The sequence below is a fragment of the Sinocyclocheilus grahami genome, unplaced genomic scaffold, assembly GCF_001515645.1.
Source record: "Sinocyclocheilus grahami isolate Dianchi unplaced genomic scaffold, SAMN03320097.WGS_v1.1 scaffold599.1, whole genome shotgun sequence".
Classification (NCBI taxonomy): domain Eukaryota; kingdom Metazoa; phylum Chordata; class Actinopteri; order Cypriniformes; family Cyprinidae; genus Sinocyclocheilus; species Sinocyclocheilus grahami.
In genome coordinates, this window is record NW_015505778.1 from 489507 (window position 1) to 510017 (window position 20511).

A 20511-nucleotide genomic window follows, 5' to 3' on the forward strand; every position below is an offset into this window, starting at 1 on the left:
GTCTGTCTGTCTGTCTGTTTGTCTATCTATCTGTCTGTCTGTCTGTCTGTTTGTCTGTCTATCTGTCCGTCCATCCGTCTGTCTGTTTGTCTGTCTGTCCGTCCGTCCGTCCGTCTGTCTGTCTGTCTGTCTGTCTATCTGTCCGTATGTCTATCTATCTGTCTGTCTGTCTGTATGTCTGTCTATCCATCTATCTATCTGTCTGTCCGTCTGTCTATCCGTCTATCTGTCTGTCTGTCTGTCCGTCTGTCCGTATGTCTATCTATCTGTCTGTCTGTTTGTCTGTCTATCCATCTATCTATCCATCTATCCGTCTATCTGTCTGTCTGTCTGTCTGTCTGTCTGTCCGTCTATCTATCTGTCTGTCTGTTTGTCTATCCATCTATCTATCTATCTATCAATCTATCTATCTGTCTGTCTGTCTGTCTGTCTGTGTCTGTCTTACCTCTATGAGATCTTCTTCAGGAAGCGCAGCTCTCTCAAGGTCACCCAGTTTCGTCAAGATTCTCTTCACCGACTCATCCTGGAAGTCACTGGTGTCGATCTTACGGGCCTCTAGTCCATAGATCTTTGTGTGGTTGGCCATCTCCAAGTTTTTTTGCAGCTAAAGCCAAAAATTGCAGCATGAGACTCTGAGAAAGCGGTGTTTGCAGAATAGAGAGCAGCCCGGGCCTCACCATGATCTTCTTGTTGGCTCCAGTGATGTCAGTGTTGTAGGTCCACGAGGACTCAGTGTAAGCGTTCCAGACCTCCTCGGCTGTGCTGTTGTATTCCTCTAAGAACTGTTTGGCCAGCATCTCATCTGTTATTTTACCTGAGGCATTCAGAAACGTGAGGATGAGTTCTGCTCATTTTCTGAGAAGGCTTTGTATGTAGGCCTAATATATAAGGTAGCAGCATTATACAATTGCAAAAAGAGTTCAAGCCTGACCAAAACAAAATCATCAAACTTTTAAATCAAAGAGGGAAAAATACAATTGCAGCAATGGTTTTAAAAAATCCCTTGTGAGAAATATGCATAAGTATGTTACTGTACTCTTTAGCATACTTTAAAAAAAGTACTTATTTAAGGTGAAGCTTTCGATTTTTTGTCAAGATACATTCTCTCAACCCATTGTTTATTGACTGCTATAAGTGGTTTGAGATGCAGTTACAGAACTGCAAGACAAAATTCAAGATGGACAAATTAGTAGCACAGAAACTGCATATATTTTACAATTAAGGAAATACTTTGCTTTCAAACAATATACTAAAGTGCAAACTGAATGTGGTGACTTAATTTCATGTTCATTTCAATTACATTTAAATGTACTATAGTTTATATGAAATATAATTAGTTGAACTTAAGAGTGATTTTTGTTTGACCAACTTAAGTAGGACTTAGGTGTTTCTTCATATGTAATTTCATAATTACATAATTCTGTTGTTACTGAAAAATGGTTCAAATGTACTGACAAGCATTTAATGGTAAACAAAATATACTTTAATGTTTCTTTTTAAACTCATTTATTTAAATATATGTGAAATTATACATTTAAGTTTCAATTTAGTACATTTAAAATATATTTACTTTAAATGTAATATTGAACACATTAGTGAAAATTATAATCATGTACTTTATGTGTAGTATGTTAGCCAACACATCAAAACATAATGATTTAAAATGCACTTCAAAGTAAAACTATTAAGTTTACAAAGTCAACTTTTTAAAAACATAAAGTGTACTCCTTAGGCACACTTAAGTGGCCTGTTATTTAGTTAATTCCATATTATGTGCAAGTAATTTTTTTTATTCTGTCCTAATAAAAATAGTTTGCACGCATTCTTACCGATGTCTTCAGGGTAGCCTTCTGGTACTGGTGGCACCCAATTAAAATCAGGCCAGCCCAGCGTCTCTCCCATTTTCGCATTCTGTTCCTGCAGCCAGGTAGTAACTGGCTCAAAATAGCTCATCAGGGGGCTGGCGTCCATTCTGTTAGTGCCAAGAGCCTCTTGTAGCACCTCTGTCCAAGGCTTTGAAGAGCCAGCCTTCAAGACTTTCCTTCCAAACAGAATAAAATAACACTTAGTCCCAATGTACAGACTTTCCATTCATCGTGATGATACAGTGGTTTCATTCAAACCACCAGCAGTGGCTCTGTATATTCAGTACATACTCTAAAACAGCTCCAGCCTCTTTGGATCTGTAGATATCGCATTTGTGCAGAGGTCCAGTATGTCCAGCCTCCTGACATAATTTCTCATGGAACTGGAACTGCAGAATGAAGCTCACAAAGTATCTATAAGAGATTAAACATAAGAGAGAAAATAGTTGTCTTCTCTGTGTGCATCATAAGTTTTGATTATTGATTGTTTATGGGCCCACCTGATGTACGGTGTGTTTCCAGGAATGTGATATTTTGCTCCAGCATCAAAATGCTCTTCTGTACGTCTGGTTGGTGGACAGATGCCTTGGTATTTTGTCCTAATAACAGAAAAAATATTCATATTCAGTTCAAGAAAGTACTGTTGATTTCCATTTGCAAACAATTACCTTAACTTAGTTGGCTGATAGCTTGAAAAAAATCTGATTTAACTGATATTTATACTACTATTCAAAGATTTGGGGTTGGTAAGATTTGTTTAATGTTTTAAAAGAAGCCTCTCATGCTCAGCAAGGCTGCATTTGTTTAATCAAAAATACAGTGAAAACAGGAATATTATGAAATATTAATTTAAAATAACCGTTTTCTATTTGGATATATTTGAAAAATATGTGATCAAAGCTGAATTTTCAGCATCATTACTCCAGTCTTCAGTGCCACATGATCCTTCAGAAATCATTATAATAATTCTAATATGCTGATTTACATCTCAAAAAAACAGTTCTTATTATCAGTGTTGAAAACAGTATATATATATATATATATATTATTTTTTATTATTATTTTTTTTGCATCAGGATTCAATAAATAATAGAAATTTTAACAGTACAGCATTTGTTTGAAACAGTAATCTTTTGTAACATTAATTTTTATTTATTTATGTTTAATATTGAATTAATTAGACATTACAATCAAAAGTCATTGATATTACAGTTTTCATGTCTTAAGAAAGGTAGGTAATCTAGGCAATATTATCATGACCTATTCATTATTAAACCGCCAGTTGTGAAAAATAAGTGCACTTTATTATATTAAATGTGTGCTTGTAGTGTACTTAAAATCTTACAAGTATATTTTTAAGTACATGACAGACATGATCCATTGCTGACACCAATGTTCCATTATGAGACCTTGTTTTTTTTTTGTTTTTTTTTACCTGAGGTACCACCAGTCTGCATTGTAACGTTCTGGCGGTGTCCGTCCACTAAACACACCCCAGCGCCACTGATCAATAAGATATCCAAAAGGAAGGAAGGCGATCTTTTCCAAAGCCATCTTCAACAGGTAGTTGATATCACTCTCTGTGGAATTACAAATACGTCATCATAATGTAATTATTTTAGGTTTATATGATGAGTATCATTCTGAATCTCTTTCTCCTACCAGCATCATCGGTCAGTTGTTCCAGGAGGCCGATAGTGTGGAGATGTTTGGGTGTGGAGACAGACAGAGACAGCACATCCCCTACGGCCTCATGGAAGCCAGGATTGGCTCCTCTCCTGAAGCTGACCGGCTGCTCTTTGTACTGGAGGTAATATTCCACATGGCCCATCTCGTGATGCACGGTGAAAAGCTGCTCCATAGTCACAGTGGTGCACTGTTTGATTCTGTCAGGGATCACACATATTGCTATATTTCTTAAAAATTACTTTGATGGTGAATTGTGTATTTTTTTTTATATTACAATAATTCTGAAATCTCTGCCTATCCCTGCCAATCCCTTCCTATATTTATATTTTGAAACAAAGCATTCATAGGTTGATTCCCCTGAAAAACTTAAAGGGGTCATCGGATGCACATTTTCCACAAGTTAATATGATTCTTTAGGGTCTTAAAGAAAAGTCTGTAACATAGTTTGGTTAAAATTTCTCAATGGTAGTGTAAAAAACCTTTTTTACCCTGTCAAAAACAGCTCTTTCTCAGAGCAAGCCGTTTTGTAGCATTTTCCTTTAAATGTTAATGAGCTCTGCCCTCTCTTCCGAGTCGCTCTCTGAGGGACTGTTTACTTTAGCCACATTCATCGTGAAACTTGCTAATTAGCACATTATTAGGAAAGGCGATTTGCAAAGATTCATTAAAAAACCTTATACTCACTTCTTCTGTAGGTGAAGCTGGATCACGACCGATTCGCACGAACATAGACGCATTTATGTAGATCGGGGGCGCATTCCCTTCAGAAACAAACAATCCACTGCGTCTTCAGCGGCTCAGATGTCGGGAGTAAATGACGACTGCTATGTTCATTATTACATTCAACAACAAAACACCTCAATCGCTTATATTCATTCTCGTCTACATCTGCTCCAGCGGGGAAACAATGGCGGACTGATGACAGCTCACTCAGGATGGGTCTAAGGTAAGACACCAGGCCAGTCTGTGCTGAAACGCTACTGTCAATCAAACTATCGTGGGAGGGGCCTGTTTTTGTGATGTCACACAGACAGACATCTGAAATCGGCTCGATTTGAGAAAGGGGTAAAGATTTTAGTAGATAAAAAAAAACACTGGCTGGGTTTTTATCATTATAGGGTGGTTGTGTACACACACTGCCAACACACATTTCAGTTCACACAACTTGTAAAAGTGCATGTAGCATCCGATGACCCCTTTAAGAATGTGGTGCTATCAAATTATTCAGTTTATTTGATAATCCTGACCAATCTGACACTATGAAAGCTTATTTCAGCCACAGAATAAAAACTATAAATAAATAATAATAATAATCTTAAATAATAATAAAAATTGTATTGTGGCCAATTATTGTACAATTCAAATTTTTTGAGTTGTATATATCTCAGAATTGGAAGTTTATATCAGTGCAATTGATAACTCGCAATTCTGAGAATAAACAGTTACAATTGTTACAACAACAGTTACAACGAGTCAATAACTTGCATATAAACTTGCGATCTTAAGTTTAAAAAGTAAAAATTATCAGAGGAAAAGTTTCCTTTTTTACTATTCCATGGTGGAAATAAGCTTCCGTAAGACAGAGAACATTGATTCAACCAATGGCATGAGTTTAGGACAAGTGCTTGGGAAAGTTAACAAATGAAACCATATTGTAAAGTGTTCTAGCTAATTTTGTAGCTAGAATTTTTTGCATCCTAAATGCACAATTAGATTATAGCTTGATTGGAAATCACATATATATATATATATTTACATAGATTTTTTTTTTCTTTACACAAAGCATGTCTCCCAATTACTATAATCTCAAGCATGCTCTTCAGTGACACTGTTGTCTTTTTGGTAACCAAGTACAGTAACTTACACACACACACACACATACACACACACACACAAAGAGAATGATAGAATACCTCAGGGAATCTGCAAGCATCAGTTACCCTAAAACACAGTTTGCCACTGTGCAACAATATGATCTACTTTACTGAGATACGATTAATGTACCTGAAGTCTTTGCGGTTGTAGAAGTCCCAGGCAGAGGCATGGCAGACCACCTCCCTTCCATCAGTGGGTTTCTCCAGCATGGCCTTGTCCCAAAACTCAGGAGGCATTTTGAGCAAACCCAGAGAGGTGAAGAACTCCTCGGCAACCCGGAACATGTGAGTGGCATTATAACCCTATGGGTACAAATCACTTTCTCACTCTCTGGTGCGCTCAGGATATTATTCACTCATCAAGATGTAGTCATGTAGCTTACTTTAGCAACCATGGTGTCCGTCACATCTACATTGGACTTGTCAGGAAAAGGAATCATCATGTTGTAGATGTTGTTCCACGTTTGTGACCACATGTTGCCTGAAAAAGAAACCGAACACAATTAGAACATCACCGTGTGCATCCAAACTTCTTCTTGTTATATATGATATATATTGTTATATAAGATGATCACAGTGAAGTAAACACAGTTTTGATATGATAAAAAACTATAATCACAATGTAGAAAACATGAAAAAAGTTGTAAATGTTTACTTGAATTATATTATAAAGTCAGAATTATGTGATATAAACTTTCAATTGCCTATTGATAACTTAAAATTCTGAGAAAAATGTCTTAGAAAATGAATTGGGAGATGTAAACTCAGAATTCAGAGAAAAAAAGTCAAAATTATGAAGTGTTGACAGAATTCTGAGGGAAAAAAATATGAATTATTTATTATGTTATTTATGTACTGTCTCTCATTCCATGGTGGAAATATATATATCATTTTTAACATTATTTGTAAAAACAATGCTAAATGATAACACTTTACAATGAGGTCTCATTAATTAATATTAGTTAATGCATTATATATTTTCATAAACAATTGTAACCAAAGATTATGTGTATTATATAATTTGTATATTCTTTGTTATTGTGCATCTGAAACTGGCTGTTTGCAGTGTTTTAATGCATTATACTTTCTAAAGATGTAACAGTGAATAGATTTTATAATTTAATTTAGAACAGTTTTATAATGTATTATAACAATTATTTATGATATCAAACTATGAATTATAAGGTGCATTACAAGGCATAATGAATGCATTAAAAGTAATTTTATAATGCATTATATATACAGTATATACAAGCTCCAAGTAAAGTGTTACCAATGTGATAAATTATTAGGACTGGACGATATGGCAAAAAAAAAAATTATCATTAACAATCTAGCGACTTACCCAAGAGGTGGGCAGGGATGGGACCCTTGAGGTTGATGTATTTAGGACCGTAGTAGTTATAGAGCTTTCGGCGGACAAAGGCGTGCAGGTTTTGGTAGAGAGGTTCCAGCTGTTTAAACAGATTCTCTAGGTCTTGCTCAAAGGTTGGAGATTCGTACCAGGAACGCCAGTATGCGCCTGTATCGTTAACGCCTAAGGAGAACCGATAAGAAGAACGGGCCGTCAAATCTTTCATTCTTTATCTCTCTCCCCCTTCCAATCATCCAAAATAATTACTCACTCACCGTCCATCCGAGATGCCTTGTTGCTGAGCTCCACAAACTCAGAGTAGAGGGATCTGAGTGGGACCCCTGAGGCGTTGTGCCAGCCTTCCCAGGCATACAGAAGCCTCTTATAGCTTCTTGAGGTAGCCATGATTTCTGTGAGCTCTAAAAATCACATAAATAACATAAATGCATAATAATTAAAGGAATAGTTCACCCAAAATTTACTCACCCTGAGGCCATCCAAGATGTAGTTGAGTTTGTATCGTCATCGGAGCAAATTTGGAGCAATATTATGGATAGATTACTCACATTTTTAGCCAGAAGCAATGGTTTGAAGTTAAAAACATCTTAATGATGGTTTTGTTCATTACAAATGCAGATTTTCACTTCACAAGATGATAATTTGGAGACGTGTGGATTACTATTGGGTTATTGTGATGTTTTTATCAGCTGTTTGGACTCTCATTCTGACGGCACCCATTCACTGCAGAGGATCCATTGGTGAGCAAGTGACATAATGCTAAATTTCTCCAAATCTGTTCTGATGAAGAAACAACTCATCTACATCTTGGATGGCCTAAAGGCGAGTACATTGTCAGCAAATTTTCATTTCCATATTGAACTATTTTTAATGCTATCGCTGCAGTAAAACAGCTTCCGGTTCAAGTTTTAGGATTTGCTGAGTCTTTCAAATGAGCCCCAGATGAAGAAAGGGTGTTTGTTTACAACTGTGTGACAAGTTTTTGTGGTTCACAGAAGCTAAATCAGTGGAGTTTCTCAGGAAAAGCCTTGAATGGAAGCTTTTAGGAGCACAGGATACAACAAATGTTGATTTTAGCTTTGGATAACATGGCTGGATCCATGAAGTGGAGGATAAGAACAGTAGGCAAGAGTTAATTCTGCTGTTTTTTGTGTCTTTTTGGTGTATGTGTATTTGGAGATGGGAAAAAGCACACATCCATTGCAGTTATAAGCAAGTCCTTTCCACATGAATGAAACACTCTTAGAACAAACATGTGATTTCACCCAAAGAAGCAGTTAACAGATAGTTCTGGATTTTGAATATTAGAGAGATTAATGATGTTATTAGCAAAAGCGAAACTGTGTTGTTGTGGTCTTACACGGATGCAATGGTGCACTCTTCAGATAAAAGCAACCTTTTAAGATGAGCTAAACACTTCAAGTGCAATATTCTGTTAGGGAAAAAAACATAAACCTAACAGTGCTAATGTAAACAAACATTTAGTTAAGTTAAATTTTGAGAATAAGTCAAGTGAGGTCAAGTGGTGGGGATTTTACTAGAATTGTTCTCAGGTTACAAAGTTAGGTCACACTTTCTGACTATAAACTACGACTTTTGCCTCAAACTCAATAAAATTTCTCAATTTGCTGCTTATTAATAGTTAGTAAGGTAGTTGTTAAGTTTAGGTATGGGGTTGGATTGAGGGATCTAAAATATGGTCATGCTGAATAAGGCATTAATATGTGCTTTATAAGTACTAATAATTAGCCAACATGTTATAAAGGGGTGTATTTGGTGTAATGAAATGTGTTTATGCGGTTTAAGGTTAAAAAAACACATTATTTTCCACATACTGTACATTATTGTTTCTCCTCTATGCCCCGCCTTTCTGAAACACGTCGATTTTTACAAAGCTCATCGGTCTGAAAAGCGAGGTGTGCTCTGATTGGCCAGCTATCCAGTGCGTTGTGATTGAACAAATACCTCAAGCGTGTGACGGAAATGTTACGCCCCTTACCATATTGTGATGCCCTGTCCGGCCGAAGCTACGAGAACATGAAAACCCATTATAAACGAGGCATTTGTTGCATCCAGTGGGGACATCATTACGGATTATAATGACTTTTTTACGCGTTGCGTTGCATCGCGCCACGTACACATAAAACCATGTCTGCATTTGTGATCGGAGAAATGACGAACAACAAGTGCTACTCTACACTGCTCAAAACTCGTGTTTGAATCGTCAGTGGCAAATTCTTTAAATATAAAAAACTTACTTACAGTCTGTGAGTCAGAACAGCCGGCATTGTAGTCTACTCTGCGTGAACATTTGGGCAGCGTTATGCAAATCTTCCCACATCATGATGTAGATATGTGGGGGCGTGTTAGAACGAGCCGTTTTAGGTAGGCATGGTTGACTCTTAACTTTTATAAAGAATATCTCTTTGGATTTGAGACTTTAGTTTTTGCAACTTTACAGATCTTCTTTGTGCACCAAGAGCTTGTAACACTCCAAAGAGAAAGGAAAAATTGAAATCGCATCATATGACCCCTTTAAAATAAAGTGTTACATACCAGTAGGTGTGACAAGTGACTGTATATGAGTGAATCTTTACATAATTGAAGATGCAGTCACATTAGCAACACTTTTGCAAAAAAGGTTAATTGTCGGTTGTCCATAGTCTAGTGACGTATGAAGCACTTTCAAACCAAGAAGTTTATATTGGTCAATGCTGCGAAGTCATGTGACCAATGTGAACCTGCAAAATCTGCATTGGGAATCTTTCACGCTCATGTGAAATTCCACATTGCTTGGATTCTTATTGTAATTACTGTATTTTGCTCACAAAAAAATTGCTGAACAATGGTAAATGTGACCTCAACATGTTCAAAACACTAATTCTTTCAGGAACAAAACAAATGGCTTTTTATGAGTGAGTCGTTGAATCATTCTCTAATGTATGTTTCTCAGAGATTTTGTTGGCTGAACAAAAATTAATATATTGCTTAGTATTAACTTATTTTTATTGTGAACTGTTGTGTAAAAGCAATATGATCATCACAATCAGGCTGTTGTCCTGATTATAGACTAAACAGCAACTTTAGCTATAAATAACAGTTTTTTTAAAGCTGCAGAATTGCACTTTGGTGAATGTAAACAATAAATGTAATTAAAAGTAATCTGTCTGCAAAGGTGTTATTGCTACTTTTGCATTCTTAAACCATCTATAGCTTGATCCTCATGCATCAAGCTTCAAACCTCAAGCTTATCTGAAACACGATTCTTTTGTTGTATTGCAAGCACTTGTACTTCCTTTTGCGTACTTGTGTGTATTTTCACCTTCATTTTGACCCTTACTGACACACATCAACAAAGTGTTGGAAGCGTTTCTCACCAGGCTCCAAAGACCAGCATTCCTCTGAAGGACACACCTTTGCAGTTGAGTAGATGCTGTCCATCTGGCTCAGAATGGTATTGTACTAAGAAAACAAAGAGAGTGATCAAAACACATCTGGATGCATTGTCAAGATCATCTTCCACGGCTCCAGTGGTCAACTCACCTTTTCTCTCTCAGCAGTTGGGAGATTGGCGGGTCCCAGAACATTGATATTATTGATGATTTTCTTCAGGTCTGGATTAGTGAAGGTATCCATGAGAGAATCACTGAAGGTAGCCTTTGCTTTTTGACCCCATGCTTCTGTGAAAGCCTGCTCCTCCAAAGACGCAGCAATCTGAAGGAAACAATGAGGAGTGTCTGATTATTCCATGCAAAATGACCCACAGACTCATTAAATCTAAAAAAAAAAATTTTTAATATCTATAAATTGTATGTAGTATCATGGATTTTTTTCATTTAGAGTCATTAAATTAACTTTCAAGATTTAATGAAATAGTATTAAAGAGCAGGTCATATGGTATTTTAAAGTGTCCTAATATTGTGTCGGAGTACCCTACAACAGGTTTAAATGCATCTAAGATCAGAAAACATTGTAATTTTCTCAGAATATACATTTAATATTAGAGTCATTTGCCAATGATTTCGAAACGATTCGTTCCAAGCAAGTTCGGAGCAAACCCCTCCCTTCCATAAGCCTAGTCTGCTCTGATTGGTCAGCTGGACAAGCTTGTTGTCAAAAATGTTTGCACAGAGTTTAGTCTATTCAAAACCAATGTTTTGTGCATGTATGGCTTTTCAAAGGCGGTGCTTCATCACTAAATAAATCATATATGACCGCCAAGTTGTGGATGTGATTTTGCGTCCAAATTAATGTGATGAGAACAAAAATTAATTATTTGAATTGTTCTCATGAGCTTTGATGCAAAAATAAGCAATCATTCACTGAATGAACTCACTGACCTGCTACACATGTTTGGTGTTATTATATGTTATGTATTATTTTGGTGTAAATTAAATGCAGTTTAATACTCTTTACTTCCAAAAAAAAGTTATAAAAGGTATACAAAAAATGTATATGTATATTTTATAATAATTATAAAATAAACAATTATTAAAAAATTATAGCAGTAAATTTACATGTATGTTTCTAAAATTATTGATCATGTATGTTAAGGCAACAGCAAGGTTTAATCTAGCATTTTTACAATGTTTTTCTGTTAAAATCCCAACATTTTTAGTGTCCATTCTTCCTAAAGGTTTGTTGTATGGCTTGGGTGTGTCACTCTTTCTTGATGTTTTACCGTGTCCTGCTGTGGACAGTTTGACCCCAGCATCCCTTCTCTGTTATGATAACCACAGGGCGGGTTGACCCTGTCACACGGTTGCACTCATTAGTTCATGGGGTGATGTCTTTGTTGGCCCGACTGGAGATGAGCTTCTATCACTGATTAACAAGCTGGTGACATGTGCATTTATCTCTATTATCTCTCATCCTTCACTTGCATGTTCACACTCGGTTTTCCTCAGAGATAAAGACAGCTATCTTCTTGTTTTTTCACCTCTTCTTCCAAGGTCCCATTTGTTCTGTCATGTTTATGCAAGAATGTGATGATTAGTCAGAATAGGGTGCAAGGTTCAAGACTTGACATGAAAAAGTAACATCATAATGACATGTGTCTGACACCATAAAAAGGGTGATGAACTCAATCAAGCATGCGCTTGGCTCTGAAACATCCCTGCAAACCTCCCTAAACAGTTTTGCTTCCCTCTCTCTGATTCAGAGCAGAGTGTATACCCGTTTTCCACCTCATTGTGTATTTGAAGGATCTAAACTGTTTTTAAAGGGCCAGTGTGTGCTTTTTTTCTGAAATCTTTATTTTATGAGGCTAATTAAAAGATCTCTTGACTGATTCCAGCCTCCTCTGCTGTTTGATCTGATGTACCAACTGGTCTCATTCACTACAGAAATGAAATTATGGGCTACACATGGCCACTCTGCCAATGGAGGCGAGCGGAGTGAGATGTATGGGAGGGGTGTGGAATTCGCTGCATGAATAATGCAGACTCTAGACTCTAATGCAGACTCCGATTCGATTTTTGGCATCTGATTTAGGCCAATTTCAAATGTGGTTCTACTGCTGCACACTCTAAAAAATAATTCAGTGGCTTTGCAAGTATCGCAGTAATAAATATCTATGCTACCTTAATGAAATCACTGAATATTACTTAAGTATTTTATTTACGCTGTACACTCAACAGTTAATTTTGTCTAAAATTTACATATATTGCCTATTGCTTGAGTTTATTTCATTATAAGAAACTAGTATTTGACTAATAAATGATTTTTAAAAAAAAGATGTACTCAATATTTTTGTACAAAATATTTGAGAATGGAATGATCAAATATATTATTAAAATATATCTTATTATTATTAAACTATATTGTTTACAAATTAAATAACTCAAATGCCATAATTGCATAGTAACAGTGCACGTACTGTTAACATACCAAACCCTATAAAAGTTATAGTTGGATGTGAAATGTCTAATAATAAAAGTGTTTCAAGAGTAGAACTTGGCATTAGCAATACCACTGTCATGGGTTTGATTCCCAGGGAATGCATGAACTGCTAAAACACATACCATAAATGCAATTAAAGTTGCTTTGGATAAAAGTGTCTGCCAAACGTATTGCATATAATGTCTAATAATTGCATTTATTCCTGTTATATATTTTTAGTCCGATACACTCTAAAAAATGCTGGGTTAAATATAGCGCAGCGCTGGGTTAAAAAGGGACAAACCCAGTTATTGGGTTGTTTTGACCCAGCGGTTGGGTTCAAAACAACCCAATAGCTGGGTTTGTCCCTTTTTAACCCAGTGCTGGGTTATATTTAACCCAGCATTTTTTAGAGTCTACATCCTGATTTTGTTTAACTTTAGTGACTAAATGTGAAAAATCTGTAACATTTCATCACATTCGTCACAGTGTTGCCACATGAAGAAAGTAAGAACAAAACAAAAAAAAAATTTTATCACATAATATTCCACTCTTTGCTGTGTTTGTTTCTGTGTTTTACATGTGTAAAATTATCAACAGAAAAGCTCATTTACACATCTGAACCTGTGAAATGGTTTTATTGTGCATGTAATGTAATGCAGCAATTCCGACTCATTTATGCATTTTATTTGCTTAAAACTAAATGTTTATCATTATCTGCAGGGGTGCCAACATGTTCGCATGACGTCATGCACTGTGTCATGATTCATTTGGGCTCCTGGCTTTCCACACAAGTTTTTAATCACGAAATCCAAGTCCAAGTGGCATTCTGTCACACTTTTTCAAGCTGCTTTGAAGTTGAAAATTCCAATGTTCTCATCTAATTTCATTTGCACACATAAACAACTTTTCGCTTTAGCTATTCTAAATCACTGCAGTCATCAACAGTGCCTGAAAGGCACATCAGCATCTGCTACATTAGCATAACTTCCATCAACCATCTGTTGAATGCACACCACCAAGATGCCTACGGTCATGATGACTGCGAAAACAAAAATACCAGCTCCAGCAACCATGAGCGGCGTCCTGTGACCTGGGCCTCTGTGGAATGAGTGCGACGGGCGTGTGGTTTTGATACAGCGCTGCTTCATCTTCGTACACAGTCAGGGTGAGCCCCCCTAACAGAAACAACCTGGCCTGGCGCCCGCCACCTCCAGTAGAGATGCCTGAAACAGAGGCTCTTTGATCACCTCGTTTGATGTTTCTGAAATAATAGACATCACACCAGGCATCGCTCAGGTTCTGCCCAGCTCTTTTATTACGGATTTTTGTATTTTTTATTCGAGGTTTGGTTCGGATGTTTAGCAGCGAGTTTGAGTCGTTAGCAGTGCCAGCACCCATTTGAAAAGCTGTGAGCGAGTGTTGAGACAGCTGTGAAACCGTGTTGAGACAGCTGTCTGAAGGAGGCGCGTGTGTATGTGTGTGAGCAATGGTGACCACCTCGCCTCTGCATTCATCACACTGGCATCCGGTCAGTATAAACATCTGTTTTACTGTGTTGAACTGAACTGAAGTGCTTTCTCATTTAAACACAGATTGGATGGAGAAGCAGTTTTAGTAAGCGTCTTGTTTTACCATGCTGAGATGTTATTAGCTTTTCTTTCTACCAGTATCTGATAGGGACACACCTAAAATATCAGTTATTGGCTGATATTTTGGTAACTCTTCAAAATAAGGTCCCATTAGTTTAAGTAAGTTAATGCATTAAAGGCATAGTTCACTCAAAAATGAAAAATCTGTCATCATTTTCTCAACCTCAAGTTGTTCCAAACCTAAAAGGCAATAGTTTGGAAAGTGTTGGTAACCAAACAGCAGTAACCAAGCTATTGAAGTCCATAGTTTGCAAAAATTAAATAAATAAATAAATAAATACATTAAAAAAAAAAAGTCAATGGCTACCAGCAGCTGTTTGGTTACCAACATTATTGAACAGAAGAAAGAAATTCATACAGGTTCGGAACAAAATGAGGGTGAGAAACTGATGACAAAATGTTAATTTTTAGGTTAACTATCTCTTTAACTCACAATGATGAATACATTTATTACTGTATCTTTGCTAATGTTAATTAATAAAAATACAGCTGTTCATTGTTAGTTCATGTTAACAAATTTAGTTCACTAATTTTAACAAATGGAAACTTAATGTAAAGTGTTACATTTTTTATTAAACTTATTGGTGTTGTCAATATTGAATATTGAATTAGTTTTACATTTAGATGACTTCTGCATTGGTGTGACACTCACTAGAAGTTGATTTTTAAAATCGCAAATTTGTAATATCGCAAATTAACGTCTGGTTTAATGCATTTTTTGGGTGATAAATAATACTAGTAATTTGACTAACGATGACTGTTCGCACCATTTCAGTGCTAATTTTTCATTGTGCGTCTTTAGTAAATCCTGGCAGTAGATTTTTACGTTTGTTACAAGCTGTTAGTAAATATGGCCCATAGTGTTTTATCAATTCAAATTTATTTATAATTTAGATTTTTTTTTTTTCAAATAAACTATTTATTGATTATTAACTTTGTCCGTAAAATAATTATTGACTTATCAATATTGGAAATTGGAAATGTGGTCTGATTGCATAACATGATTTGGGACGAGTTTTGCACTATGAAATGCACAACACTTGACATCCCATAGGAAAGAAAATCCCAAATGGGATTTTAGCGTCTTAATTGTTTCTCCTTGACAGCATTGATATTGTCCCTATTGATACCTGTCCCTATTGAATTTAAGTCCCACCTCTGCGCCCACACCTAAAGCCCTTCCTCTTCCACCGGTCCCGTCTGGCTTGTTGGAATTCCTGGTTCTGTCTAGTACCCCAGACCTTCCTCCTCTGCTAATCCCGTCCAGCTAGTGATGCTGCTCCTTGGTGTCACTGTGGTCCTCTGTTCCTTTGGTTCTGCCATTGTCCTCTGTCCCACCAGCTTGACCTCGGTCCTCCGAGCCTGTGACCCTGGTCCAGGTCGCCTTGGTCTCCTGCCTCAGGTTTCCGATTCCAGTGATCTGCTATGGTCAACAATTCCTCGGGCTCCACCGTGGATCTCCATCCCACTGGCTCTGCCATAGTCGTCCACTCCACCGGTTCCACTACGGGCTTCTCTTTCACTGGCTCCTCCATGAGGGTCTCTAGCTCTGATGTGGTCCCTGGCCTCCCTCCCTCTTCACTCTCTACTTCTTCATTATTAGTGTTACTCATAGGCGTTTATCACGTCTTGTTTGGTTTAGTTCCAGTTTTTTTTTGTTTTTACAGTAGGTGTGTCCTTGGTGGTTTCTGATTAGTTACACCTGTGTCTTGTTTATTTCCTAGTTATTCCAGTGTGTGTTTCAAAAGCACTCTGTTTGTTCATTGAGTTGTCAGTCGTCTTTGTGTACAAAGCTGTAACATGTGCATTTATCTTTACCTTTTGGATTACTAGGAATTCTTGGATTACCATATTTTGTTTATTAATGAAGACCTGCTGCATTTAGATCCTTCACTCAACTTCCCCCTGTCTGTAGCTGTTACAGTATGTCAACGTTTTCATCGAATTTTGTCAGACGAAGTTGCTTAATTTTTTACAGCTGAGAATTATGTCTCATAAGCTGTGAAAGAGCGAGGAAATGATGACACATGGTCATAGTCTTGTAATGATTAGTCACGTCTTTTAACACAAGTGTTACACTTCTGCAGAATGTTACTCAATAATATCAACAATTATTGCTCCCTGACTCTGAAAGTGAAACTTGACAGGAGTCCTAAAACTATCTACTGCTGATCATAATACACGCAATAAAACCCAGTGGAAGACATATAACTGTGACGTTTTGTCACAATTTATTAAAACACACTTTTGCTCAGACTGTTCTCTCAGTGAAGGGTGTAAAATTTTGGAATTCACTGCCTGTTTATTTAAAATCTGCTGCAAATTATAATAATTAAAAAAAAGCTATGAAATCTTGTTTGATTCAGCAACAAACTTGTAGTCATATTTAGTTTTTTTGTGTATTTCTTGTTGTTTACTGTAACTGTTTGTAACTATAATTTATAAAAGCCCTCCTAGGGTCAAGTGTTGCAAATTAGCTTCAGCTACAAGCACTATGTTACACGCATGGGATGACTGTTATTTCGGTTTCATCTATGTTTATTGTATCTGTCCCTAAACAAATAAAACATTAAATAAATAAAAATAAAATAAAATATTACAGGCTGTCCAATGAGCCGCTGAAATGGCTGATTCATCAGTCTCATATGCAAAAAAGGCTTTATAGCAAACCACACTAAATTCTATATTCAACTAAATTCAACCGTTCCACTTGGAAGTCAATCGTGGATCATATTACAGCAAGTTTTGTGCAGTTGTACCTTGTTAGACTACAAGCAGTGTTACTGGGTGTCTGTAAAACACATAGACTTTCACAGTACCTGCATCTGTGAATTGTGATTTGTCAGGTTGGTGTTGTAGTTCCAGCTGGCCTCTGTGCTGAAGTAGAAGACCTCCTCGGCCGTTGAGTTGTAGTCGCTCACGAAGCTCTCAGCCCCTGCCTCTGTCATATGATAATCCCCCGGGATCCACTCGGGTTTCAGAGCTGCACTCGTGCTGATGAGAGTCAGCAGCACCACTGCCCGGTACATAATGGACCACAGTTGCGAAGTGAGGAACGGGAAAAGTGCAGGAATGAAAGTTCCCGGAGGAGCCGTCTTGACACGCTCACTGCTGGATGCTCCTGTCCAGTGGTTGTTTCCTATCTGTGTCCTTCCTTCCCCCTTTCCCCTGTTGATCAGGCACAGAGCAATCACAGTCGGCTCTTTTAAGTGCCAGTTTAACCCAGCCCTCCCTCACTCTTGAAAGATACACACAGTTGCTCTCATTCTCTCTCTCTCTCTCTCTGTCCCTCCTACTTTCTCCTTCCTCCTCTCTTCCAAGCTCCCCCTCTACGTTTTAGCCTCTCCTAACTTCTTCTGGACACCCGGTTTTTACAGAAAGAAAAATCATTTCTTAATCTCTCAGTTGTTTTTTCTAAGACAGCAGTGATATTCTCAGACCATGGTAATCTTGCATGCGTTTCAGAAAACATCTTAATAGTGTCTCCAACTGTATGCTGAGGTTTCCAAGACTTTCAGTCAAAAGGCTGGATATAAACTCAAAGATTTATCATTGTTCTGCTTAGAACAAATGATCATTCATGTTATAGCTCTTCTTAGTGTATATCAGCATTTGTGTCTGTTTTTATTAAAGAGAAAATATGCTATTTCTGTCATTATTTACTCACCCTTATGTCGTTCCAAACCTGTAGGCCATTCTTTCTGTTTGGAAGAGTTGGGAGAGTCTTCTGTGCAACATAAAAGAACATATGTTGAAGATTTTCAGTGTGTTTTTGTCCATATAACAGATTTGGAATAACATCATAGGAAGTAAATGATGATGACAGCACTTTTATTTTTGGGTGAACTGTCCCTTTAACATTCAATATTTCCCTTATGAAAAAAGAAGTGGGGAAGGGGGGGAACTACTTAAAGTGAGTACAGTTTTATGACTATATGTTTCTTATCACACTTAAGTTTTTAAAACTTAAAAAAAAATGTATGAAAATGTTTTTTTCATAATGATTTGAAATTCTTTAAAGAAGTACACTTATTTTGATGTGCTGACTAACATTTTAGTAGAAATTACAGTGAAGCATATTTTTGTTTACCATACATTTTTGACAGTTACAAAATGACATAATTAGGAAAGGGTTTTCACAGCAGGTTCCCCAAAGAACTTTTCTGTGAACAGTTCTTTAAAGAACCATTTTTTTCTAATCTAAAGAACCTTTTTCCACTATAAAGAATTAACCTTTTGTGGAATGGAAAGGTTCCATAGATGTTAAAGGTTCTTCATGGAACCATCAATGCCAATAAATAACCTTTAGTTTTAAGAGTGTAAAGATGTACTTAAGTGGGTCTAAAGGCACTCTTTAGTTCAACTAAATGCATTTAATATAAATGTAAACTAATGCATTTCAATATAATTGTAAATTACATGCTATTACAAAAATGTTATATTCAGTCAAAAGTACTCTTCAGTTAGAAGTATGCTCAAGTGTACTACTTTTTCACAAGGGTTTCCTATGATGCTATAAATTCTGCTTTGTCTGGCTTTATCTTTTCTGAAGGCATCAGCGTTACTGTTGTTGTTGTAGATGATCTGGCAGTCTGAGGCATTACATATCACAGCATGGCATTTGCCATGTTGCATGAAGGGCTCTGAAGAGCATTTTTGAATGTCAAGTATTTTAATATTTATACAAACTGAAATTGTTCCTTTGGTCCACTGTAGCAAAGCCCTATAAGGCAAGTCAGTCATCTTGGTGGCCAAAAATGATTTTTCAAAGTTGTAAATAAAAGATTATCGAAGTGTACAAGAAAATATGATTTCAGTCTTCTTAAAACCCATGTTTAATTAAATTAATTTAATTTGTTTCTTGACGATTCTTTGTAATTATTTGTGAAATTTACTAGCAATTTCTGAGTGAAAATTGTTTCTACACCGTTTTTTATAATTGTATTTGCTGCAACTACATTGTTATTTTTCTCCATTGATCACAATTCTAAATGGGTATTGTATTCAAAACTAACAATATATACGTTATTCATATATATTTACTTTATAAAAATCCAACCCGATCTCATGAAAGTGCGTATTAATAGTACGCCACATAAAAACGAAAACTCGTGGTATTGATACTCAAAAATGGACTTTGGCGTGTATATGCTACGCGATGGGTAGGTTTAGGGTTGTGGGGTAGATGCGTGTCATATGTACGCGAATACTGCGTATCATATGCACGCCAACAAATTTCGTATCATATGCACGTGAAAACTGTGTATTATATGCACGCCAAACACATGCGTATCAAATGCACGCCAAAGTCCGTTTTTGCGTATCAATACCACGAGTTTTCGTTTTTATTTGGCGTACTATTTATATGCATTTTCATGAGATCGGGCTCAAAAATCAGTAAAGATTTCACAGTGGAAAGATTTCACATGTGCACCTATAGCATAATGAAACAATTGGCTCTTTTACTTGAAAGGCTTGACTTCCATTCCTACAGCCGCTATTATGAGCGTTGTGATTTCTCCCATTCATATTTCTACAAGTGGTCCGTCTTCTCCTACAGGAAACTGTCTCTCAGCATTGGAATGGATGTTGTGGCATTGCATACCATTGCTAAGAAAATAACCATGTTGCATTTTACACTGGTTTAATTCTAGCGATAGTGCTCTGAATTTGACAATGCAGTGTAATACGTGCAGGAAACGTTACAGAGAAACTCAGGGAAAGATGGGAAGATTGCATTGTGCAATTAGAGGGTCACCATCAAAATTAACAATTTGTTCTTGCATGTGACTTGGAGAACTAATCTCCTTGTGTTGGGAACGCCTCACGTCATAATCACACATCCAGCTGATGCATAATCATGGTGCATAATCACACATCCAGCTGAGCGTACTGGAGAATCTGTCCATAATCCTTGAGCAAACGATGTCCTCCTCCTGGAATTTATGTGATGTGCTCTTTTTTGAGAGGACGGCTTAGGGCAGCTTATGGTGTCATGACCATGTCCCGAGTTCATCACTGAGCTAACGACTGTCTGCTCTGAAAAAATCTGCACTGCATGACCTCCAGTTAGGCATTTTTTGGGGGTATGGAAAATTAAGAAAACAGCATGTTCTGAGATATCTTGTGCCAAGGACACTTGGCAAGTTAAACGTTACGAACTACTTAAAGTGAGTACA

At 36.8% G+C, this 20511-nt stretch overlaps 1 protein-coding gene across 1 annotated transcript in view; it reads right to left on the minus strand.

The window, feature by feature from the left end:
• The window catches only part of LOC107557358 (angiotensin-converting enzyme), a 29990-nt gene extending 12487 nt beyond the window's left edge, over positions 1-17503 (minus strand). Inside the window, exons 1-14 of the mRNA XM_016240749.1 lie at positions 17152-17503; positions 10344-10514; positions 10178-10262; positions 7058-7201; positions 6774-6965; positions 5812-5909; positions 5559-5731; positions 3528-3751; positions 3301-3445; positions 2366-2464; positions 2157-2279; positions 1830-2041; positions 678-814; positions 446-604 (exon numbers count right to left, since the gene is read on the minus strand). Coding sequence (XP_016096235.1) covers positions 446-604; positions 678-814; positions 1830-2041; positions 2157-2279; positions 2366-2464; positions 3301-3445; positions 3528-3751; positions 5559-5731; positions 5812-5909; positions 6774-6965; positions 7058-7201; positions 10178-10262; positions 10344-10514; positions 17152-17361 — 2172 coding nt within the window. The 5' untranslated portion in view covers positions 17362-17503. The remainder of the gene's footprint in view (positions 1-445; positions 605-677; positions 815-1829; positions 2042-2156; positions 2280-2365; positions 2465-3300; positions 3446-3527; positions 3752-5558; positions 5732-5811; positions 5910-6773; positions 6966-7057; positions 7202-10177; positions 10263-10343; positions 10515-17151) is intronic.
• Positions 17504-20511: the final 3008 nt, after the last annotated feature.